This window comes from Podarcis gaigeae (assembly GCF_964106915.1).
Source record: "Podarcis gaigeae genome assembly, chromosome: 17".
In the NCBI taxonomy this organism is placed as follows: domain Eukaryota; kingdom Metazoa; phylum Chordata; class Lepidosauria; order Squamata; family Lacertidae; genus Podarcis; species Podarcis gaigeae.
The window spans coordinates 21,883,830-21,909,706 of record NC_139694.1 but is presented as its reverse complement, the minus strand read 5'-3'; the positions used below and the strand labels follow the sequence as shown (position 1 = coordinate 21,909,706).

General features: G+C 40.8%; 1 protein-coding gene and 1 long non-coding RNA gene across 3 annotated transcripts in view; one reads left to right on the top strand and one right to left on the bottom strand.

Annotated features, from left to right (window-relative positions):
- Positions 1–4,899: 4,899 nt before the first annotated feature.
- Positions 4,900–8,143, bottom strand: LOC310835278. The gene is made up of 3 exons (XR_014559497.1): positions 7,853–8,143; positions 5,635–5,765; positions 4,900–5,007 (listed from the first exon to the last, which is right to left on the bottom strand). It is a non-coding gene; the product is annotated as an uncharacterized lncRNA (long non-coding RNA).
- Positions 8,144–8,278: 135 nt separating this feature from the next.
- The window catches only part of UHRF2 (ubiquitin like with PHD and ring finger domains 2), a 50,868-nt gene continuing 33,269 nt past the window's right edge, over positions 8,279–25,877 (top strand). The window contains exons 1-4 of one of the 2 annotated variants that reach the window (XM_083718762.1): positions 8,289–8,921; positions 17,558–17,800; positions 20,415–20,468; positions 24,217–24,479. In XM_083718762.1, the coding sequence (XP_083574888.1) occupies positions 8,769–8,921; positions 17,558–17,800; positions 20,415–20,468; positions 24,217–24,479 (713 nt within the window). In that variant the 5' untranslated portion in view covers positions 8,289–8,768. Of the gene's footprint in view, positions 8,922–17,557; positions 17,801–20,414; positions 20,469–24,216; positions 24,480–25,877 lie in introns of both variants that reach the window. The other variant, XM_083718763.1, reaches the window with a different exon arrangement.

The following is a 25,877-nucleotide window of genomic DNA, read 5'->3' as shown; positions in this document are numbered from 1 at the left end:
CCACATCACATCTTGTTCATATATTTTCTCTTTTTTCTTTATGATCTCTTCTGATAGTCTCCTTAAGCCGATAAACACCAATAATAATCCTGTGTGAATTTTCCGTTCCTCCAATCCTCAAATCGAGATGGTTTCCATATATCATCGCCTTCATAGATAACATCGCTCTTTCCATCATTGATCTTGTAAAACTGTCGCTCTAAGTCCCTCTGAGGAGTTTCACCCACAATATATAAACAACTCTATTTCTCTCTTTCTCCTCCCAGACTCAAGACCTCCGACAGAACTTCCCAATATGGCAACGGCATTTTTAATTGCGTCATTCCAAAGCTCTTATACATTCCACGCTCTTCTTAAAACATGCTTTGGTTCGAAAGTTTATCTCCACACAGCCTTAAATCCACAGCTTAAGTCCTTAAAACGACAATTCTGACTCATGAGGGGAGGCGAGTCTTGTTTAATCACATAAGGAAAGAAAGGAAAGTTTTTTTTCCCTCCCCCATCAGCCATTTGCCATACCGAGTCTTGGCGTATCTTCTCATGTTTTATTCTTGTCTTGTTTTATCAGAGATCTCTTCTGTTAGCAGTCTTTACTCCCCCCTCCTTCCTTGAAGTATGTGCATTCCTTCATCCAAATTGTTTCTTTTGAAGTTCTTGCAGCTAGTGGCACGGATCAGGGACGGCGTCCAGGAGTGCCAGAATCCCACAGGAGGGCTTTGTGCCTAGTGCCCCCATCCCCACAAATTCGGGGGTGATATAGGGCACAGCAGGCAAGGGCAGTCCCCCTCCCACCATCCTGGGGTGGGGGTGGGGAGGCTAATTACTCCCATCATAGCCTCCAAATTACCACGTGTTGGTCGGGGAGATGTTATTGTCAGCCATCTTCCGATGCGCCCCCCAGTGCCCCCCCCCGTCCTTCCCTTCTCAATAAAATAAGACAGGAGACTAAGTGGTTGAGAATGCAGGTGGTGGGCTGCACTTGTCCAAGTCCCTTGTCATCCTCAGGCCTAATTACTGAAGTGTATCCACCAGTTTAGGACCAGATGGGCCACTTGACACCTTCATAACTGATCTAACTGTTTGCTGTAGTGGTCAGAGGGTTGAACAAAGGCCTGAGAGAGTTTGGTTCAAAATTCCACTTGACCATGAAGCTCAGTGGGTGACCTTGGGGCAGTGACTACCTCTTAGGCTAACCTACCTCACAGGGTTGTTGAAGATTAAAAAGAGAGGGGGTGGGGAGCCATGTATGCTGAGCTCCTCAAATATAAACATAGTATATATATATTTAAGTAGTATATGCAGTTCTTATATACAGCCCAGCCCACAGTATTTCTAACAGAGTGAACTTAAATATAGGGAATAGTAAGCAACCCATATGTAGGTTATCAAATGTGATCAGACACACATATTTTGTTGCCTGCTCATGGGCTGGAAAACTCCTCCTGAATATCTCACATTTGCCATGTAGGAATTGTGTCACATTTGATACACATACGAGAGAAAATGCCAAAGGAAAGAATTTAGCTTCGCATTTCTAGTTAGGACACAAATACCCCTAAAACATTTAAACATGTTTTAAAGGAACTGTCTGAAGAAACGTAATGAAGCTGATACTGTAAAACTTGTTAGAAATGCTGTATTTCAGAACTGGAAATGAAATTAGCTTCAATTGTTTTACTTTTTGACATCAAGATAAAAATTAATACAGTTTAGTTATAGATATTCCACACAGACAACTTTGCTATCACAAAATAACAGATTTATGCCAAATAGCTGACATATGGGACTTCTTCATACATGTTAACGGCTAATGAAAGATAATCTGTTGTACTTCTGTTCCATGCAACATACAAAGTGATTTGGTTTGGGCAATAGCAGCACCACAAATGAATGAACAGAAAACAATCCTTCCCTGCGTGAGTTTTCTCTATAAAAATGTGCCAGAATAAATTTTCCACTGACTTGTCAATAGTCTCTAGCCTACACACCTACAACGGAAAGAACTGCTGCCAGACAAGCAGGTAGGGATGGTAGGGAAGCTTTTTATAAACTGGATGATAATGGGTGGATGTGCCACCAACACCTGTATATCTCAAAATATTTTGGTGAGTTGACAACTGTTAGTTGCCAGGGTGTTGTGAGCAGTATTTGCACACTGTGTAACTTTCACTTTATATATGTTACATCCTAAGAATCTCAATGCCTTCCAAACCTTAAATTGCTTTTCTTCCACAGGAATTTAAATAATTGCTATTATTATCCTGCATTTGTGAACTACATGCATGTGTTGTTTCTACATTCATTTCAAAAGATTAAAAAGGTACTTCAATGAAAATCCACTGTCTGTGTATATGGCTGCATGCACACCATACATTTAAAGCACCCTCCCCACAAAGAATCCTGAAAACTGTTAAGGGTGCTGGGAATTGTAGCTCTGTAAAGGGAAATCTACAGTTCCCAGGGGTTGCTTTAATCATATGATGTGCACACAAGCATGTCTTTAGAATTTTCATTAAGTGAAGTTACATTATGCCAAAGGTTCACATGCTGCATAATCCTATAGCCCTGCCATGCCAGCAATCGGCTTATGCTTGTGTAATATCAGCATAGCTTAGTCGAAGTTCTATTCCCTCCCAGGAGAACAGCGGGGGGGGGGGGGGGCTGTAGTACAAACATCCTACTAGCCATTCCACCAGCATCCATGGCAACACTGCCAACTGCCGCCAATCGAAGAACAGCACACCAATTCCCCCACATCAGCTCTGCATGGATAGAGCCAGTTGAGGAGAAAATCACAATAGGACAAAGAACAGAGAATGCAGCAACACTGCCAGCCACTTCCCCAGCATCAGTGGCAATACCACCGGCACGTGTATCCATCATGGAGCAGCATTCTGACAATGGTCCTGTGTTAGCCACACATTGTCTGAGCTACTGCACCTACAGCAATAGAGATTCTTCACCCTGTTGCAGAACATTCACAACACACAGCATGCCAGCTACAGGGATAACACAGCATCTACTGCAAGGGCCGTCATGGAGCAGGCAACAAAAAATTAATAATAAATGGAGCCTCTTCAGAGATCTCTGAGCACAGACCTGTGGAACAGCACAGGTTCTAAACCCACCAATTTATATCTTCACTGCCAACTTCTCTTTCTGCAAAAAAGAGAGAGGCAGTTTTCGTGTTCGGGATCATTAGGAAAGGGATCCAAAAACAAAACTCCCAGTACAGAAATGCATAAACACAACTCTATGGTAGACCGCATTTGGAATACTGTATTAAGTTTTGTTTGCTCCACCTCAAAAGGTATATTGCAGAAATGGAAAAGATACAAAAAAGACAATCAAAATGATCAGAGGGCTGGAGAAATACCCCTGTTGATGGAAAAAAGGTTAGAACATTTGGCAATATTTCATTTAGAATGAAGCCAAGAAAGAGGAGGACATGATAGAGGTGTATAACATTAAAAATGGTGTGAAGAAGTTAGAGAGAAGTTTGCCTCCTGCCCTCAGAATATTAAAACCTGGGGCAGCGAATGAAGCTGAGATTCAGGACAGACAAACAGAAGTACTTCAAGCAAATCTTAGTTAAACCATGGAACCTTGGAATAAACTTAGATAGCTTTAAGTCATTTGGCAAATTAAATGACCACTAGTTATTACAGCCAATACTTTGGCCACCTCATGAGAAGAGAAGACTCCCTGGAAAAGACCCTGGGAAAGATGGAGGGCACAAGGAGAAGGGGACGACAGAGGATGAGATGGTTGGATAGTGCTCTCAAAGCTACCAGCATGAGTTTGACCAAACTGCGGGAGGCAGTGGAAGACAAAAGTGCCTGGCGTGCTTTGGTCCATGGGGTCACGAAGAGTCAGACACGACTAAACGACTAAACAACAAGTTATTACAGCTATATACTACACCTCCTAGGTAAAGAGTAGCATACCACTGAATCTGGATTTAAACACATCAAATATGTTCAGGCATAAAAGCTGAAGCATGCATAAATAGAAGGAACTGCTACTGTGGTTCAATCCCCCCCATGCACTTCTACTCTACTGGGTCACATGCGCAAATGAACTAATTCATGGAATCAGGTTGGTTTTCTAGGGAGAGGAGCATTATAGTAGGATAGTTTTGGTTACAATAGCTGCAGATCTACAACGATCCTTAAAACTGATTTATTTCTTTATTAATGAATTAATACATCTGCATGGCCACCCAGTCACCTGTTTCCTGGGCAACTCACAAAAACTGTAAGAATAAAATACGGTATTAAAAACACAATGCTAAACAATACAAGCAGCATTGAAACGTTTTTCTTCTGTCAGATATGCAAAAAGAAAAAGTTGTTCAAAACATTTGGTCTTCACCTTGTGCCAAAAATAAATAAATATAGGGATGGTGTTACAGTATGTGAGCATCTCTAGCCTGTTTTGTAATGGAAGCACAACCGCTGGGCAAGAGCTCTCTCCTTTGTTCAGAGGTGTGGAACCTTTTTCAGTCCCTCATGGGATACCTTCCGAGGGCTGCATGCCATGGTACACAGGGCCAAAGATTACGCCAAGTAGTGTGACACAAAAGTCAAAGGTATCTACATATGTATGGACACACACATGCACATCTCCCCATCAAGGCAAGTTGGAGGCATTAGTCTAGGTACTGAGAGCACCCACCACAGCATGACTTCTGGACTGAGTTTATTCACCCTCATGTAGCCTGTTTCTGCACCTCACTGATTTAGAACATTGCAGCCCTACCTACATGTGCTTGGCATCATTTGCGTAGTGGGAAACCTCAGACCAGCTCTCCATCCAGATGACCTCTTCCTATGGTTTCAGATAGAAGTGCATTGCTACTAACTTTTACCGGAGGCTCATTTTGCCACCTTTTGTGGATGGATGGGTAATTGGGGGAAAGAAATATCATATTACAGAGTAGCAACATCTGTTTTCTTGTATTGTTTGGACTTTGTTTGCAGAATGTCTGCCATGCATGGAGTTGCTCTACCAGGAAACAAAAAAGGTGGAAATGCCTAAGCAGTAGTAATGTTTTCTAGACCAAAACATTCATATTATCCTATATACTATATACTGTGTAGGCTTGATGGTCTGGGGAATGTGTCTCCTTTTTGAGTAACTGGTTTTGTGAATATGGAAAGCAGTACAGTGTTACCTCGGGTTACATACGCTTCAGGTTACAGACTCCACTAACCCAGAAATAGTACCTCGTATTAAGAACTTTGCTTCAGGATGAGAACAGAAATTGTGCTCCGGCAGTACAGCAGCAGCTAGAGGCCCCATTAGCTAAAGTGGTGCTTCAGGTTAAGAACAGTTTAAGGTTAAGAACGGACCTCTGGAACAAATTAAGTACTTAACCCGAGGTACCACTGTATAGCATAAAGATCCACAAAATATTTTTTATTACAATTCTATCCTGCCTTGCCTTCCAAGGAGCTCAAGGAGATGATGGGCTTTTTTCTGCCCTACATTTTATACTTGCAAGAACCCTTTTAGGTAGGTTCCTAACAAATACTCATGGAATTATTATTATTAATAATAATATTTTATTATTACAGTCAAAGACCAGTTCAAGAAAACTTTTTCTAGATGTGTAACATTACTTAGGTAGACCTTGCTTGTGCTGGGCAGGTTGCCATAAACTGGGAAATTATAAAACAATCTTCCTCCTGAATATTGACTTTCTTCAAGCTTATTAGCTCTAGTGAAGCTGAACCTTGCTTCACACTGGATAAGAGTATAGTCTGTAATAAACAATAAGTTGTGTTATTCAATCTTAAAATGTAAAAGAAAAAGTTATAGACTTGATAAATAATGAAACTAGCTGCAAGACTAGAGTAAAAAAAAACAACCATGGAAAGGAAAGAAGATGACCTGTAGATTTGCTGGAACTCAGGATTGAGAGGAAATGCTCTGCTGCTTCTAAATAAGTTTTTCAAAAATATATCAAATCCCTAGTCAAGTCGGATGCTTTGAAAATGCTCCACTGATTTTAAATGAGCTTTCCCAACAAATCTTGATACAGATGTAATACTAATTCTCAGCTGAGACTAATGGAAGATTACTATCACCTTCGACTTAATTTAGGATTTGGTGGAAATGTTCCAGTAAAACTAATGAAGGATTTGATTCACAACACATTTTAGCTTTACATAAGTTATTTCCCATCCCTGATCCTCCTAAACTTCCTAAAGAGGGGGAAAATATACATGCATATGCTTACTAGTGGGCTGAGCAACACTAGCACGGCAGCGGTGAGAACAGCTCAGTTTCTATCCTGGGGCAAGAGGCTGAACAAGAGTACTGTATCTAAAATATGTTGCATCTTACAACTGACTATATATTGCATATGGTATTTTGTATATTGCATTTTATTTATATATTGTAGTTATTTTAGTATACCTTGTATTTTATTGTGTATATATTGTATTGTATTTATATACATATTTATTACTATTTTAATTGAAATATAAAAATACAGTATTAGAAATAAATGAAGCAATAAAAATAAAAAATGAGAGTATTTAATGTGTTGGAGGAACCATTTCCCATCTTCAGCAAACCCACAGGCCACCTGAATGAAACTTGCAGACTACTGGTGATCCATGCACCAGTTTGGCAACCCTGGGCTGCTAGAATGGACTTATAGCAACTGCTTTGGTTAAATTGCATTCATTTTGCGTTACACTAGTAGGCATATTAATGATGCAATGTGAAAAACTGACAGATCTATGAATTGGCAAGCACAAAGTGCATGCATGGGCATAGCCAGGATTTATGTTGGTGGGAGCGGGCAGAACCTCAGCTAGTTAAGTATTTTATTGATTTACTTGATTTGGCTACGCCCTTGGGTTCATGTAATTAATATGTAGGTGGGATGAATTATTAAAAATCTTATAAATGTATTACCTATTCATTGCATTGACATCCAAGGCTTGGGAGTAAGCCTATTTAAACATGCAAAGGATCCCTGGAGATGTGTTCCTTGGAGCCTATCGCTGCACCTTCAAAAGTGATATTTGTAGTGCAAACTGTGCAGAGGTCATGTGACATGGATTCTGCGGATCCATGTGAAAATTCAGAGGATCAATTCCCCCCCAAAAAACCATGTATTTTATACGAATGAGGCTGTGTAGATGCATTCAAGCTGTGGATTGCTTAGTTTTGAGGGAACATGGGTGACCCCAACTGAGTAAAAAAATAAAATAGTTTTTATAGTTCAAACCATGAACATGATGTGCCAGTGGGTTCTATTGAAAAAGCCGGAGGTATGTTTTTGCTCTATGGGCACGAAGCGCTGGGTTCGTGATTATTCTGATGCAGACTTGCAGGCACTGAGGTGATTTGGTGGTGGTTTTGGTGCGCCATGCAGTGTCAAGATCTATTTTCTGTGCGCCATGACAGCAGAAACGTTAAGCACCAGAGGAGTGAATTATTATTTTTAAACTGTGCAGCCTTGGGCACATGAGACCAAGTCCCGATTTAGGTTTGATGAGGCCCTAAGCTACTGAAGGCAAGGGGGCCCTTTATATGTCCAGCTGTCCTTTGTCAACAACAAATTGTCGCCGTTTTTTGTGTTGAATATATGCTATATGGTAATTTATGGACCTAATAGGTATCTAAAGCTATTTGCCACTGTTGCTGTATGTAGGTTTTATTTTATTTGCTTTTTATCTTATATTTTGGAAATGTACATCCTGTTTTTCCCCCCTTTAAAATTTTTTTGGGGGGGCCTCAAGAAAGTTGGGCCCTAAGCTGTAGCTTGTTTAGCTTACACGTAAATTCGGCACTGCGTGAGACTGATTCTCTGCAAAACAACATGCGGATTCACCACAATCCGTTTTCGAGCGTTTCTCCTCACAGAAACGAGGAGGCTGCCGGGTTCCGTCTACCTAGGGAGGCAAGAAGAGGCCTCTCCCTCAGCTTCGGGAACCAGCCCTGACCGAACCCATCAGTTCAGCGGGACCCGCTTCCAAACAAAAACACGGGCGCGGCTGCCGTTTCCCCCTCCCAAATCCGAAAAAAAGACGGCAAAAGGAGGAAAATCTCGAGCGCCGCTTGCGAAGGCGACCCCAAACCGCCGCGCCCCTCAGCGCCCTGAGGTGAAGACGAAAAGGGGGCGTGGCCTCGCCTCGCGAGCCCTCGGAGTGGCGCGAATACGGACGGAGCCCGTCTCAAGCCCCGCCTCTTCGCTGTTGCCGTTGTTGTCTCTTTAAGGCCGGGAGGAGGAGGGGGGGTTGTTTTGTGTGTGTGTGTATGTGTGTGTGTGTGAGGGCGGGCGGTTGGAAAGCGGCGGTTGCTGGCGGTCCGCGCGCGCTCGTCTCGCGAGATCCGCGTTGGCGCGCCGTGACCTCCATGTGAGAGCAGCGGCGCCTGGTAAACAGTCCTCGGGGTTAGGACATGGCTCCTGCCGCCGCCGGCGCCCGTTAGTTCTACACGGTGGGGGAAGCCTTCCTTTGCTGGTCCCTCAGGGCAGCTCCTGACAGAGGCTTTTGCCGCCATTCCGAGTGCGGCTGCGGAAAGGGAGAAAGGAAGGGGGCCGCGAGGGCGGCTGGCGGGGCGAGGAAGGAGGCAGCGAGGAAGGCCGGCGGCCGGCAGCTGAGGAGGGTGGCGGTGGTCCTCGGGGTCTGAGGGAAGGAACTTGCCACCCCGCTGCCGCCCCCCGCTTCTCTCTCCGGTGCTCGGAGCCGGCGGGAAAAGCGCCTCCCGCCCCCCGCCCCTCTTTCGTCCTCCTCTGGGTGCGCGCCATGTGGATCCAGGTGCGCACCATCGACGGCGCGCAGACCCAGACCATCGACGACCTCAGCCGCCTCACCAAGATCGAGAGCTTGCGCGAGAAGATCGCGGAGAGCTTCCGCGTGAGCCCGGACAGGCAGCGCCTCTTCTACCGGGGCAAGCAGGTGAGGCGGCCGGGCGGGACACTCCCCCCTTCCCTGCGTTCTCGGAGGCTCGATGGGTGGTGCTTCGCATTATTATTATTTTGAACCCCAGCAGCTGTGGCATCCTCTCCTCTGGGCTTATTGTTTACCATCTTCCTCACACCTGAGGGGGTAAATGCGGAAGCAGCCCGAGGATGCCTTTGTGCGAAGGGCGGCGGCGGCGGCGGCAATTTCATCCACCATCCCCTCCTCCTCCTCCTCGCTCTCGGTTTCCAACGGCGCTACTCGCCAGGCTCCGCCTCTCTCTCTCTCTGCTTCGCTAGCGGAGTCTCTGCTCTCAAGGGGTGCGCGCAGGGGGCCCGGGATACCACGGGGGAAGGGGAAGGATGAGGCCGGTTGCCTCTGCTGCACGACTTCCGGCGCTTCAACAGCCTCCAGAAACGCTCGTTGGCTCCCGCTCCGCTGCTATGCCCAGGGAAGTGGCACCTGGTCGAGGAAAGTTATGCTTGGTGCCATCTCTTCTCCCACTCCCTCCCTTTCCACTTCCTCTTCTCCCCACCCCCTCCTTCCTATCCTTTTTTGTATAGGGGCACTAGCTTCACACTCCCTTTAGTCTAAAGCCAGAAGTATGGAACCGATGTGCCAACTGTTAATGAGATTCAGTTCCATAGGCATCATCTAATCGGAAGGAAGCCCCATCGAATTCAGTGGGACTTGTTTCGGTTAAGTAGGCACAGGCTGCATCCTTAGAGTGATACATTTCCTTTGTTTTGGGAGTTTGTTTTTGTCAGTGTAGGGGCAGAGAGTTCTGAGGAAGTGCTTGAATTCCTCTTACTCTCTAGGCACTTAAGGCTTTCATTGGAAGCTGGCTCTCTTTAAATATACAGCGAATTAACAAAGGTAGACAAGCCTGGGCTACCATGATGGGAAATGCAAAAGTGGTTGAAACACATTCTGGAATACTGTATATGTACATCGTTTTACCTCATTGGATCCAGTGTGGATAAATGCTGTAAAGCATAGCGCATCTGCATAACGGAGATTGAGTATGCAATCAGGTCATACAACTACACTCCCTCTTCTAGAGAAGTTGTTACGTTAGTCTTTTGGCACCTTTTTGTTATGGCATAAACTTTCATGGCCAGTGATCCAGAAAAGCTTTTGCTGTGATAAACGGGTTAGTGTTTACGGTGCCATTTATTGTTGTAATTCATTCTTATAACTGCATGTTTTTCTTTTCCCTTAGCCCTTTCAGACTACAGTTACTGTGCTTTCTAGCCATTGTACCTTTAATGTTTTCTGGTTATGGCTAGGTAGCTCTGTGTTTCTGTGAATATATTGTGCTGGGATTTGGTTTGTCATAAATTCTGTAAAACAAGAGTGTAATTGCCTCTCTGTTTTAGAACATGTTATGGCCGATCTAACGGATCTCAAAGGACCAATGAGATCAGAGATTCAAAGAGTGTTGTGCAAGATGCAGCAGAGGATTCAAAACAAACAGATAACAATGAATAAGAAATGTAGGAGCACATTGGATGCCTCATAACAAAACTAATGCAGGATACTATAGAATGCTGCTGATACTAGTCTCGAAATAACTTAGATGCATAAAGCATGTAGTGATATAGCACTGCTGAAGTGAAAACAAGTAAATTGTCTTTCAAGTGGCATTGGAGAGCCTTAAAATTGGTATCTGCAGGTTTGCCATAACATGATTTTTGAGAAATGTGTGAAAGATCACATTTGAAACTTGGAGCTTTTTAGCATTCTTGCTCAGCCAATATGCCAAATGACAGTGCTACTGATCCTAAAGCTTAAAATCATGTAGGGAAGGAGGAATTTCTAGGTGATGGAAAGTGTTTTTCTTTCTTAGTTCAATATATTTTCATAATACATGGGCAAACGCTTAACCTGAGAGGTACATTTTCTTATTGGTACATCTTTCGGATTGCATGCTGGTGGTGGGTCAAACACATGTTAATAACAACAACAGATTTATAAACCACTTTGTAGCTAAAGCGTGCAGTGTGCAGTGTGCGCAAGGATGAGACACACTGACTTAAGTCACTTGCATCTGGGAGCATGCTACTGTAAAAAATTAGGATGCCTCCCACTCACCATGCTATCGCTGTCTCTCTAGGCCAGGGGTCAGAAACCTTTTTCAGCCATGGGCCGGTCCACCATCCCTCAGACCATGTGGTGGGCTGGACTATATTTTGAAAAAAAATATGAACGAATTCCTATGCCACACAAATAATCCAGAGATGCATTTTAAATAAAAGGACACATTCTACTCATGTAAAAACACGCTGATTCCCAGACGGTCTGCTGGCTGTATTGAGAAGGCAATTGGGCCGCATCCAGCCCCCGGGCCTTAGGTTGCCTACCCTTGCTCTAGGCCACCCCTTACTGCAAGCATTTTGCCTCTGTAATACCTGCAACCTCCCTGCTTCACATAGTTCATCTTATTATCCCTCTGCTTCTCACTGGAGTTTCTTGAGCACTGCAGTACACTCCCCAGTGCTTCCAGACTCCACAGATGACTGAAGAGGAACATGAGTTTTCTCTGGAATGCACAAAGGTGGTGCATATGTTGTGTTGAGCACTGGCAAACAAGCAGTGGCAGGCAATAGTAGGAGGGGGTGAGACTGCATCAGTGAGCAGGTAGGCATAATTGAGGTTGGAAGGCCAAATGTGGTTTTTGTGCTGCTGGCTTCCCATCCCTGCTCTAGGAGATCACTTGAGTAGTGAAAAAACTGCACTTTACTAGTTTACATAGGGTTCCACATATGTGTGGAGACTCCATTGGTGGTTAATTGAAATGCAAGCCTTTCTTAAATGGTTCTTCCCACCCTTGTCTAAGGTTCAGCTGATGGAAAGTGAATGGATTTCTGTCCTCTTTTCAGGAATGTTGAGGAAAGGAAGCATGCTTCCCCAATTTTTTGCTACAAAAATTTCTACAAAGTACTTCGGGCCCAGTGAATATCTGCTGTATTCTCCATAATAATTGGTCCATCTTATTTGTAAGCTGCCCCTGATCTGTAGTGATCAGGAAATCTTTGTGCTCCCATAGCTGTGCAGCTGCACATTTCTCTCTTGTTTAATATACTTGTTTCTTTTCTGCACTATTCAGAAAGATTTGACTTGTCAATGAAGGGGAGGCATGTTGCTGTTTGTTATGAATTATCTTCCTTTCTGTCCTCTCGTTCTTCTAATTGAACTGGAAGTGCCCTTTGCTCTCACGGTTCCTGGTAATCTTGAACATGTACTATTTCAGAGGACCATTCTTACTTAGTCTTTCCTCTGCACACACATTGGGTGAGAGATCATTTGCTTCTTCCAGACTGAATCTGCAGGGGTATCTTTCCACATCTAGCATGCTGACAGGTGTTGAGAGGGTTCTCTTTAAAGGGCCAACATGTTATTTAGGGGATGAAAAGATGGTTTCTTGAAATTTTGATATGAAGCCATGATTGAGCTTCAGGTATTTTTTTGTAGCACAGTGCTTGATACAAAACCATAACAAATTCCAGCACTGCACTAAAAAAAAAAGGAATGGGTTGCATGGTGTTTTAGAGTATAAAATGCTGTGTGATTACAACTTAGACTTCTGGAGCGAGAACATACAAGGGCTGAATATGAGCATATGCTGTTTTGTGTACTTGGTTCCCACTGCAGTTAAAAATGAGGACTAGTGTGGAAGAGAACCATTACTTTTTTACATGGAATACCAGGATGTGACTCATGAGTTACTCAAGTGTTACTCAAATGGTGTGGTTGTTGCCAAAATTGAAACAATGTTTAGATATACACATAAAAAATGTGAAGTATGAATGAAACAAGGATGTGAGTCATATAGGAACCTAGAACCAGGAATTCCCATTGATATATATACTGCACGAGAGTATAAAAGCTGGTGCATAATGTATAGAACCTGGTACATAATGTATTTGAACCTGCTGCATGTGGGTCAGGGTGCCATTAACTACACCAGTAAAACTGCTATTGTCCTCCTTTACCAGAAAGCATCTTGGTTTTTGGACGGGCTTTAAAGAGTCTGCAATCAAAGTTGGGTCAGAGAGATAGATTGGAGATGCTGGTGGTCTGTTGACCACCCTGTGACCCAGCAGCATCCCTGATCAAGCTGGCCAAGTTGGTCTGGGGTATTTTGGGAGGACCCCAGGACTTCAGTAGCCTTGTAGAGGCCATATATATATATATATATATATATATATATATATATATATATATGTTTTCGTAGATTTTCACGGGTACAGGAATGCAGGTTTTGGTGTCCTCGGGTGTCTTCCCGTGTAAAAGTTGGGGTGTCTAGGCGACGTTTCGACGAGGTCTCACTCGTGAAGATGACGAGTGAGACCTCGTCGAAACGTCGCCTAGACACCCCAACTTTTACACGGGAAGACACCCGAGGACACCAAAACCTGCATATATATATATATATATACACACTGCCCTTCTTCACAAAATCTCAGGGAGGTTCACAGAATAAAATACAAAATAAAAGTAAACAATTAAAACAAAAACAACAAAACAATATGCCTCAGTATTAGAAACTCAGATATATAAGGTGGGTGCCAAATGGCTCCTTAAACTGAGATTACAGTCACCAAAATGGAAGGTCTTGTTGCCAGTTTGGGGTAAGATGGCTCTAAAGTCTTATTTTTCAAATGATGGACTGCCTGATTCTCAGTTAAACATCTGGCTAGTTCAGATGACAACCTTGAGCTAGGCTATGAACTTTGAGAACTTAAAGAAGAAAAGTCATTTGATCTACAGACAGTCCACTTATATATGAGCCTCGTCTAGCCTCTTTTCCGTAATGGTGACTGCTCCTGCTCAGGTTGCACAGGAAAAGAATCTTGGTTACAGAATTCATTCCAACTATGCAGATAAAATATAACTGATAGAATTCCACAGGATCTGGTATTAGTGTGTGAAAACAATCAAGACCCAAAGATCCTCAGAGATGCACCTCCTGATGGTGGAGATGTCAGGCACCATACTGGTTGCAAGTGGCCGATAACTAAGTGCAAAATGTGCCTGGTATGTCTGGCAAATTTTAAACACCAGTTACAGTGCCTGATCCAAGATGGTAGGGCTGCTTTTGTTACACACTTTTTTTGCTCAGCTAAGTTGAATAAAGGTTTGGCAACATACCATAAGTTTGGCATTTCCCTTGGTGTGCCCATAGCAGCAGCTTAAATTGTGGAAGTGGAGGTGGGGTTAAAGGAAGGACTGGACCTCCCTAACCCTTTCCATTTCCTCATCCAGGGGTAAGGAACCTGTGGCCCTTCAGGTGTTGTTGGACTTCCAACTCAGATCATCCCTGACCATTGGACACCAACAGCATATGGAGGGCCACAATTTACCCATCTGTGCCCTAGTATGTCAAACTCAGCAGGGGTTTATCTAGTCAGTATATACACTATTTTCTCTCACTGGATAATTCTCAGGTTCAGGTGCTGTCTACCTTAGAACATGTGGCATTCTAGAAGCACAAGCCCAGCAGATAGGAGGCAACTTATGTCTCAGTTCACCAGACTTACACTCTACCTCTTTTTTATTTATCTCCCTGGTGGTAGTGAAGATATAGGTCAGACTTTGCTGGGGACAGGATGCCTACCCCTCACCCCTGCCTCCTCATCTACCTATTTGGGCTTCTTTGATGCAGCATGGATCTTGTCCTGTGGGTGTGCAGCCTTCCAGGCAAGAGGAGGGTGCATTTACAGAAATCTAGATGAATCCCTTAAAGCATCTTGGTCTTTTGCTGGCTTCCCACTAAATAGGATTTTTCTGACTGCTGACAATAACTAAATATTATGTTTGCGAAATCCTTGGCAAGTAATTTCCCTAATAATCATTGTACTATTTCCACTTCTCCCCCGCCCCCACTTCACATATGTTATGCCTCCTCACTCCTGAAACAAATGCCTATAATTAATACTGATCATAAGTTTTTATTTTGTTTCACCAATATTACTAGATATTGTATTATACCAGATTGTATTATATGTTCAAAAAACATAGTCCTCTGCACATGTACCTGTGGGTTCTTAGTCTCTTGTACAGTTTCACCCATCATTGTGAATATGAAACTTTGGATAGTTTGTAGGCAATCCAAAGTTTCATATTCACAATGATGGGTGACACTGTACAAGAGACTAAGAACCCACAGGTACTTGGGTAGTTTGGGGCAAGCTAGTAATTTGTGCATTACATTCCTATGTCTACTTGGAAGTAAGTTCTAGTGTATTCAGTGTTTCTTTTCCCCAGGATTCAGATTCCCATGCATAGTATTCAGAACATGCATAGGAGATAGATTCATGCACGCACGCACGCACACGCACACGCACGCACACATACACACAGCAATATATCACAAATTACAATGTGTGCAAGGGCTAGTCAATATCTGCTTTTTTAACATTAATTCACCAACTAAACACTGCAGTGTTATCAGCAGCTAAGCCTCACAATATCACCACCTAAACAATGTTACTACCAGCTAAACATTGCAATATACCACAATGTTGGAAATAAGGATGGAACTATACGGAGGCAAACAGGACAATGGTCTGGGAACTGCTACTACTTGGGGGTCTAAAATGGATAAACGACAATATTGGCAATCATCACACACTCATCAGCAGGCAAGCAGATGTTGTGATGTATTGATATACTGTGATGTTTAGCTGGTGATATATCACCATATTGAAAACCACTTATCGCCTTCCCTCTCCCTCTCTCTCCTCCCCCCCTCACAATTGACCATCTGAAAGAAGCTCATGGGCCTGAATTTTAGATCACTAACTTTTATAGTCAGTTAGATTTTTACTACAGTGGTACCTCAGGTTAAGTACTTAATTTGTTGCGGAGGTCCGTTCTTAACCTGAAACTGTTCTTAACCTGAAGCACCACTTTAGCTAATGGGGCTTCCTGTTGCTGCTGCGCCTCCAGAGCACAATTTCTGTTCTCATCCTGAAGCAAAGTTCTTAATCCAAGGTACTATTTCTGGGTTAGCGGAGTCTGTAACCTGAAGCGTATGTAACCCGAGGTACCACTGTATTTTAGAATGTTTTGCAGTAACATTGCATCCTTTGATTGTCTCTTCATTTTTAAACCCCCCCCCCCCCCCCGGTTTTTCTAATTGAAAACATTCTTTTATTGCCCAGGAAACAAGTTGCTTCATAATTTTTTGAGACATGCGAATTATTGTTGTTTCTTTACTGTCATGGTGCTCCATTGCAGTAAAGAACTTTAAAAGAGAAACTAAAATAAAATGATTCCTAATTGTAGCAGAGCCTCTATTCCTAGTGTCCTAATTTAGTAAATTTCTAGAAAAGCCAGATTAGCAGAAATTCCTAAACTTCAGAGATCTCTTAACCTGATTTGTTTTAATGTTAATTGATCCCTATGGAAAATATTTTTGCTTTGTTTAGTCACTTCTTTCCTCCAGTAAAATAAAAAACAAAACAAAACTTCTTGTTACATTTAAGAGTCTAGTCCAACTGGTATTTTGGTAGAGAAGAGGAAGTGCATATAATAGGCATCTCTTGAATACTTTTTTATGGCAACACAACTATTCTATTGTTTACAAGTTTCTTGAGTAACCCATTATTTTAATGATTGTTTAGTACTACTTTTAATGTTTCTAATGCTTTTATATTGCTGTAAATCACCCTGTTATTTTTTTGAGAAAGCAGTATATACGTACCTTTATAAATAAATGTGTTGGTGGTCCACAGACTCTGAGCTACAGTTGTAAAAGGAGTTGAAAAACTTGAGACTGAGTTTGGGTGAGCAGAGGGAACTATACTTGTACAGAAAGTGCTTTGAATCCTGGCCTATGTCTTTGTGTAGGGAAACCCTTCTAGTAGCGATACATTGTCACACTTCTGGTTTTATTTTTCATATAAATTTGTTACATGTTCTCTAGGAATTATCTGTGTACAGTATTCCTCCAAACCAACAATTGTGATGGCCAGAATTAGTGGACCTGGTATTTACACCATGAACAAGACTTAACTGCACTTAAATATATCTATATCTGCAGGATTGTACTCTAAAGCGAGGGACTGTAAGAAGAAAATATAGAGTTGAATACAAACCATCAAGTTTAAATTTGAAAAACATTGCTTTTTTAGATTTAAAAACTACAATGATATTAGGAAATGTGAATGATAAAACTAAACAATGAAAGCACTTTTAATATATTCTTCTGGTCATAGATGTAGGGGTGTATAATGAGTTTCTGTTCTTAATGTATCCTTTTTATTACACAACATTCATTTGTCATGAAACAGATATTGAAACAGAAGGTAGCAGATCTTGACATATTTATATGTATAGCTTTTTGTTCAAAGTAGTTAAGCTTTGCATAAGTTAGTAATAATACTGTTCTAAAGACCAAATGAATAGTATTGTTTCAATCTGTAACTTCTCAGTATCAACTGGTCCTGATCCAATTATCAGTATAGTTTGATTTAGCTAGTGTGGAGTATTTATTTATTTATATTTATTTTATATCAATCTATATCTCCAGGTTATATATTGATGTAATTCTTTATATTTTAAGATAGAAACTTTTGAACTAACATCTGCTGATTGCTTTCCTCCCTGAATTTTGTTTTGGATAGCTTGAAGATGGACACACCTTATTTGATTATAATGTTGGACTGAATGATATAGTTCAGCTTTTGATACGCTCAGAATCTGATGCTCCTGCTTCTCCATCAACGAATGAAGATGGAAATCCCAGTTCCTGTGGAGTTGTGAACTGTAAGAACAAAGCCAAGCAAGGAACAAACAGTGGATCATCTAATCAGCCATCTACATCAGCACGTTCGTTTCTTATTGATCCTGGCATTGGACGATACAAGGTATTTGTATTTTTGTAAATTTTGGACTGTATAATTGTACATATAAATTTTACTTTCATGACTATTGTGAAGTAAAAAATGTTAAGTAAAGCTTGAGGTTTGTATATTGGATTTCTCTCTAAATTTAGTTGCCCCTCTTTCCAGGGGGATAAATTCCCACCCACCCCAAGCCATTTGAAGGGATCATCCTCGAGTGATGGCCAAACTTGGCCCTCCAGCTGTTTTGGGACTACAACTCCCATCATCCCCAGCTAACAGGACCAGTGGTCAGGGATGATGGGGATTGTAGTCCCAAAACAGCTGGAGGGCCAAGTTTGGCCATCACTGCTCTACTCCATACAAGTTAATGGTGAGAGTGAAAAAGAGACTGTAGCCCCGAAAATAGCTGGCGGTGGGATAACACTGCCCCTGGGACTCCAGGAGCAACAGTATCCTTGTTGGAGGAATAAGATTTCCTCCCCACTTTTGGAGTTGAACCCTTTATCTCCAATTTCCAGGGGCTGCTTTGACAGTTCAAAGGGCTTTATGAGCCTGATGTGCTCCATAGCTTTCCTGCCACTAGTCTACATGAAACTCCTCTGTCGTAGGCACAAATGCATTGTAATGGTTTTACGAAATTTCAGGTATAATAAAGCCTAAAACTCAATGGATTCATTGAATCTAGAATGTATTTTCAAGTTATTTGATGGGATAAAACTTGAAAGAGCCCTCTTCCCTTAATGGCATGAAAAAGCTGGTATCTAGGAATTTTGTTTTTTAAAAAATATTTTTTATTAATTTTCCAACACAAATTAAAAACAAAACAACACACACACATAAACAAACAAGAACATATAAACATGTATAATTTCAAAAACTCTTTTTCCTAAACCTTACTTCTCGGACTTCCCCTTACCTCCCCTTTTCTGCATCCCTGTTTTAAATTTCTTCAGCAACTCTTCACACCAATTAATTAATTACTTATTTTCTTTTTACGCTTCTTCTCATACATAATCAATTACAGCTGTAATTCTATATTTTCCTTTCCCTTGACATTTTAGCACTCATCAATTTTACAACAATTTTTGAGATAAACTTTAAATTTCTTCCAGTCTTCTTCCACCGTCTCTTTTTCTTGGTCACGGATTCTGCCAGTCATCTCCGCCAGTCCCATATAATCAATCACCTTTGTCTGCCATTCTTCCAGTGTGGGTAGTTCTTGTGTCTTCCAATACTTTGCTAAAAGGGTCCTTGCTGCTGTGGTGGCATACATAAAAAACGTCCTATCCTTCTTTAACACCAATTGGCCGACCATGCCCAAGAGAAATGCCTCTGGTTTCTTATGAAAAGTACATTTAAGTACTTTCTTAATTTCATTATAGATCATTTCCCAGAAGGCCTTAATCTTCGGGCAGGTCCACCAAAGGTGATAAAAGGTTGCTTCAGTCTCATTACATTTCCAGCATTTATTATTGGGCAAATGATAGATTTTTGCGAGCTTGGTTGGGGTCATGTACCACCTGTAGATCATTTTCATAATATTTTCTCTTAAGGCATTACATGCCGTAAATTTTATACCAGTGGTTCATAACTGTTCCCAATCCGCAAACATAATGTCATGACCAATATCTTGTGCCCACTTAATCATAGCTGATTTGACGGTCTCATCTAGTGTATTCCATTTCAGCAGCAAGTTGTACATTCTTGATAGGTTCTTAGTATTGGGTTCTAACAGCTCTGTTTCTAGTTTGGATCTCTCCATCTGGAAGCCAATTTTCCTGTCTTGTTTAAACACCTCCATTATTTGATGATAATGAAGCCAATCTCGTACCTTAGACTTTATTTTCTCAAAACTCTGTAATTTAATTTTTCCACTCTCTTGCTCTAGGATTTCACAATATTTTGGCCATTTGGATTCCATATTAGGTCTTTTCACCTCCTTAGCTTCCATTGGTGACAACCACCTGGGGGTTTTATTTTCCAACAAATCTTATATCGAATCCAAACATTATATAATGCTTTCCTAACAATATGGTTTTTAAATTCTTTGTGGGTTTTTACCTTGTCATACCAGATATATGCATGCCAACCGAATCTATTATCAAATCCTTCCAAGTCCAAAATGTCTGTATTCTCAAGAAGTAGCCAGTCTTTCAACCAGCAGAAAGCTGCCGATTCATAGTACAGTCTTAAGTCCGGCAGGGCAAACCCCCCTCTGTCTTTTGCATCAGTTAATATCTTAAATTTTATTCTGGGCTTTTTGCCCTGCCAGACAAATTTGGATATATCTTTCTGCCACTTCTTGAAACAGTCCACTTTGTCCAGAATCTGTAATGTCTGAAACAAAAATAACATTCTAGGCAATACATTCATCTAGGGTTTTTTTTTACCCAAAATGAATTTTTGGGAAAACGGAAAAACATGCAGTACCTTTTTTAGTCCTCCTTTCATTTTTAGAAACATAAAACGTATTATGTATATCTTGGTTTGTTGTTAAATTATCATGTTTGATACCTTAAAATAGTGTTTATTCAGTTAATTCCAAATTGAATATCTACTTTTTAAATGTTTTATTACAAATGAAGCTGTAAGCTACTGAACTGTAAGGAATTTAGCATCTCTTTCATTTTTCCAGTATATGAGGAGCAGGCAGAGAACAATAAAAACAGGAGAAACCACCAACATTATAGTAAGAAAATTACTGTGTATTCTGAAAATTATCCTGAGTTGTGTTCAGCACTCAGGGCAGACTCATTGACATTAATGAATCTAAGTTATTCATATGTATTAATATCAGTGGGGCTACTCTGTGCAGGATGACTCTTGAATGGTACCCTATGTCTCCTTAAGTGCTCCCAAAGTGTCAAGTAGATATAAAGTACTTACTGTATTTTTCCATATATAAGATTATGGTTTTTTCCTAAAAAATAATGTCAAAAATTAGGGCACGTCTTATACTCTGGGCCATCTTCCCTCATTTTCTTAAATCTGAGTCCCCCCAAATAGGGGGCGTCTTATACATGGGGGCATATTATAGACGAAAAAATATGGTATTTTCATAAGCAAGCTGTGAAAAAGGGGTGAGTAAACCAAGACTCAATGAATACTGCATGAAGTTTAATCAGACTTATTTTCTGAGTTACCAATATCAGTTTCTGTTTCTTCATATATATCATGGACTTCTGTGTTATTCTGACAGGCTAATACCCCTCTTTAACATTTTTGATTGATTTTTTTGTGATAATTTAGTGAACTTTACTGACAGAATCATAGAGTCTTATTTTTGGGTGAAAAGCTTTGCCAGTCATTTGTGACTATGTTCCTGGTCTGGGTTCAGATTCTGACCATTTTAAATATTTTTCTTTTTTAATGCTGAACAGCATTTGTTGTATACATTACATGTTTTTAAGTGTCCAAAAGACCTGGGATTAGCATATTTAGCATTTATTTTGTTTTCTTGTTTCTCCTGGAAGCAATGTGGAACACAACAAAGGTGCTTTATAGTGTAACATTCTTTTTATATTATGACTGCACCTTATTTTTGATAATGTTATATCATTTCTCTTCTGTTTCAGAAGCATGCAAATTGAGTTTTCTTATACAATTTTACAGACTGTACTGCAAGTGAGCCTATGTACTGGTTTGATTGGGCTGAAAATGTACAAGCCTTTTCACATGCCTCATTTAATATTCAGTTACCATAGAAATTTGCTGATACTGAACTACATACTGCTGCAGCTGGAATTCAGGCTTTGTTAATCGTTCAGTTCCTGGGCGCCTGTTACCAGGGCTCACACGTTGAACGTAATGGCTCACCTAAGGCCATAAATATACCAAGAGCTATGCCCAAATTGCCCTGTTTTCTCCTTTAATTTGAGGTTCCGTGATCTAGTTTCTGGCTTGTGGGCTAGATCCACCCCTTAAGATTCCAACTCACTCACCTACCTGTTTTTCTGTCCCTGCCACAGTGGGGTTAAGGAAACTGGACACTGGCACAGCTGTAACCATACTCAGAAGGAACATGGTACAGGAGCATACAGACATGGAGATTCTGTTCTTGGTGGTAGTGTGGCTTTAACATGAAGCCACAAGACTGCTAATGAAAACATAGTTTAGCTATGTGTAGTTAAGTATTATTCTGCTGGGTTTGAGTCATTAAGACCTTTCATGGTCTTGATGCCTTCTCTGTCTTCTTGGATCAATAGTTCAGTCTGTCTGTCAGCTTCCTCCTTTCTATCAGTACTGCCTCCCTCAAGTTTTCCTCCAATCCTCTCCTTTCATCAACTTTGTTCCTCACTGGTTTTTTCTGTAGGGCTTTTGTTGAAGTGAGACTAAGCTTAAATCATGGGTACTTTATGGGCCCATAGGCTCATTTGGAAAACTAATAAAGCTTTGTGGGCACCAAAAGAACCCATTTCACAGAAGAAAAACTAGTGATGTGCAGACACCCAAAACAAATCAGACAAAAAAGCAATCAAGCAACCCTCTGCCCCGGAAAAGCAGGTATGCCCCAACCAAACAATAAAAAGTGTTGCTGTTGTCCCTCGCTTCCAAAAGAAGGGAGTCTTGCTGGGCACCAAGATGGTTGTCTGAGGGTGCCATGGTACCTATGAGCATCAAGATAGGAACTCAAGGTTTAGACTACTCAATTTTCAAAATGACTGTTTCCTATTTCCCTCTTTAGAATAGTGAAGCAAAACTGTCATCAGAGTTGGTGGCTTTCAGTGTAGTGAAGGATCATATAAATAGATATGGGTTGGCCGTTTAAACTGTAGTTATAGTCTGTTTGATGTGCACAGCTAAATGTAACATTCCAGTTAATATGAAAAAATTAATGCTACTGTGTGCTACAAGGTGTATTGTAATTGGCCAGTCTGTAGTTGCAGCAGATTTTATTTGCCAAAGCTAAATATACTTTAGTCAAGGGGTAAGCACTGCTTGAGCTCCCATCATCCCTGACCATTGAGCATACTGGCTAGGTAGTTCTATTCCAAAACATCTGAAAGGAAGCCGTGTTGGCTACTCCTGATTTTGGCAGGTTCCCTTATGCAAGGCAGAGGCAAGCCACCATCTGCACTCCTCCATGGTGTCCTCCTGAACCAATTGGGAATTGGGGGCACTGTATTCCTGTGCTTACAGTTCTACAGCAGTTACAGCTCTACCTACGGGACAAAGTCCAGAGAGTAGCACTGGGAGAGTGCTTTTTGACTTCCTATTGGTTGCACTAAGGTGACGCTGGGCACTATTCTATATTCAGTTCTGTTTGCTGAATTTTATATAATTATAATTGGATATAAATATGTAAATAAGCAGTTGGCTATAAATACATGCAAATGTGCAGTGGGTTGTGGGCATTGACATAATTAGGAAAAGTATAGGTGTTTTAGCAGATCAAAAGGTATCTTAAAGAATGTAGGTGACGTGTTCTTTTTCATTGGAGAGAGGAGAAGTTCTTGGCCATCAAGGAAAGTATGTCGGGCTTTTGTTTTTAGTGAAAAAAGGAATAAGTGAAATAGTCCATAAAGTGCTGGGTTTTGTTGTTAAGGGCAGGAGGGATGGTGGTAGCTTTAAAAAGCATGTTAGTGGGAAACGCAGCCCTAAAGAATTGTAGGTGCATTACATTAAGCATTTAAAAAACAAATAAATCACAAAATAGCATAGGCATGGAGGGAGTTGTTTTATGCATCAGCAGTGACCACAGAGTTACTGGTTGATAATTTCTGTGGCCTTTTCTTGCAACCATTGCTAACCCAATGCCCAAAGTGTTGTAGTAAAATTGCTGGTTTGGAGAAAAAACACATTTCCAAGAGCCAACACATTGAGTTCTGTGATGTGATTTTCCCTCCTCAGAAGTGCTTCCTAGGAACAATACATTTGGATTCTGCACAACAAATGAGTAACTGCATTTATTGTGTCATAAGACATAATTTGGAAAGGTTAAGTTGTGTACTGTTAGAGAGAGTATATGCAAAAATAATAAGCACAAAACCACCCTTTCATTGGCAAAGCTGAATTATTTCTTTGGAGGATGGTTTGTAAATGGATGAGCAAAGAACAGTTTTCAGAGTTAAAGGATTTCATTATTATTGTGGAGAGAGAAATGTCTAGAAAAAATGAAGAAAGCAGTAAAATACAGGAAAATCAGGCAAAAAGCAGGAATAACCAAAGGTTAGAAAGCTTCTGTAACCTTAGTGATTGTGAATAGTTAGGTGATGGAGAGAATAGTAATTTAAAACAAGAGCTGCTCTGTTCACATCTGTAGTTTATTTGTGTTGAAATGATATTCTGACAAAATGTAGAATATTCTGTTTAGTTTTAAGAATGTGAAGGTATAGTGAATTTAACTAATGCAGTTGCATTGTAGTTGGGGATCCACAGCATTATTAATTCTGTACTTTTTCGGCATAATATTCACTAAATGTCAAATTTATTTTTAGATAAATGAACTTGTGGATGCCCGAGATGTTACTATTGGATCCTGGTTTGAAGCTCATATACAAAACGTAACTCAAGCAACAAAAGGACATAAAAATGGAAAAGCACAAGGAAAGAGTGGCAGTAATTACAAAAGGACTAATGGAAACTTAAACCAAGATCACTCTAGAGAAAATGCAAATAATTTGGACAATGCACCTTCTACATCTTACTCAGATTATATGGACACTGATGAAGATACTGTTTATCATATCAAGTATGATGAGTAAGTGCTGCTGATATTATTATGAGGACACCATGTGCTTTTATATGGTTGGTATAAGCTAAGAATTTTCACAAGAAATTGAAATACTTAAGAAAACAAGTTCACATTGCAAGTTCAAAAGAAACAGGATTTTACAAACCATAAAACATTTCTGTTTGATATAATGCATTTCCTGGGAGCAACATGATTTATTTTGGGAGCTTGGCTGAAATACTAGCTGTAGTTCCTTTGAGAAACCCAGACTTTCGCAGGATGTGAATCCATAAATTAGCCTTGCAACAGTGTTTTATAGTACTTTGTATATACAATCAGAGCATAACTCTTAAAAAATTATCTGGAATTACTAAACAAAACTGAATGGGTTTACTATTAATAAGTGAAGAAATATATAGGAATACAGTTTTGTCAGTACATTATTTACTTAAACCCTGTTAGCTTTTCCTGTAGGAAGTATTTTGGAGAGACAGATGAGCTCACTGTTAACTGCTTATTGATGTGAAGAGCATAGTAATGGGGTCTCAACCCATCTTCCAGAGTAGGACAAACACCAAATCCCTTAGCCACAACTGTCACTAAATATACACACAGAAACCTTTGGCCAACTGGAAGTATGTGTTTTAATGGGTACTCTGTGTGTGTGTGTGTGTGTGTGTGTGTGAGAGAGAGAGAGAGAGAGAGAGAAAGTGACAGGGAGAGAGGGGTGGGGATATTTTGCTTCCACTCCTTGATCCCTGGTTATCCTGATTCAAAATGACTCAGTAACTGTGTGGCCTTGGTCATGTTTCTGTCAAAATCCAATGCACATCTTCAGCCTGAGCAGGATCTGACTCCTGTAGATAAAAGGATATTGTTGTGAGATGATTAATTTGTTTCTTTTACATATTTTGCTTGAAGGCATGTTTTGTGTTGTCAAGAGGGAGAAAGAAATACTTAATATATTATTGTTGTTGTTATTGTTATTAAAGTTTGAATACTGCCCTTTATCCATAGATCTCAGGGTGGTTCACAACATAAAATTACAATGTGTTACGGTTGCTAGTATTGTAAAAATACTAGCATATAATAACACAGTGGTACCTCGGGTTACATACGCTTCAGGTTACATACGCTTCAGGTTACACACTCCGCTAACCAAGAAATAGTGCTTCAAGTTAAGAACTTTGCTTCAGGATAAGAACAGAAATTGGGCTCCGGCGGCAGCAGGAGGCCCCATTAGCTAAAGTGGTGCTTCAGGTTAAGAACAGTTTCAGGTTAAGTACGGACCTCCGGAACGAATTAAGTACTTAACCTGAGGTACCACTGTATTCTAGTATTAGCAGTAGGTAGGGGACCTCCTGCCTGTGTTGAGATCTCAGTTCTGTTGTTTTTAATCTTATATGGCCAGTGTTACCTTTCTGC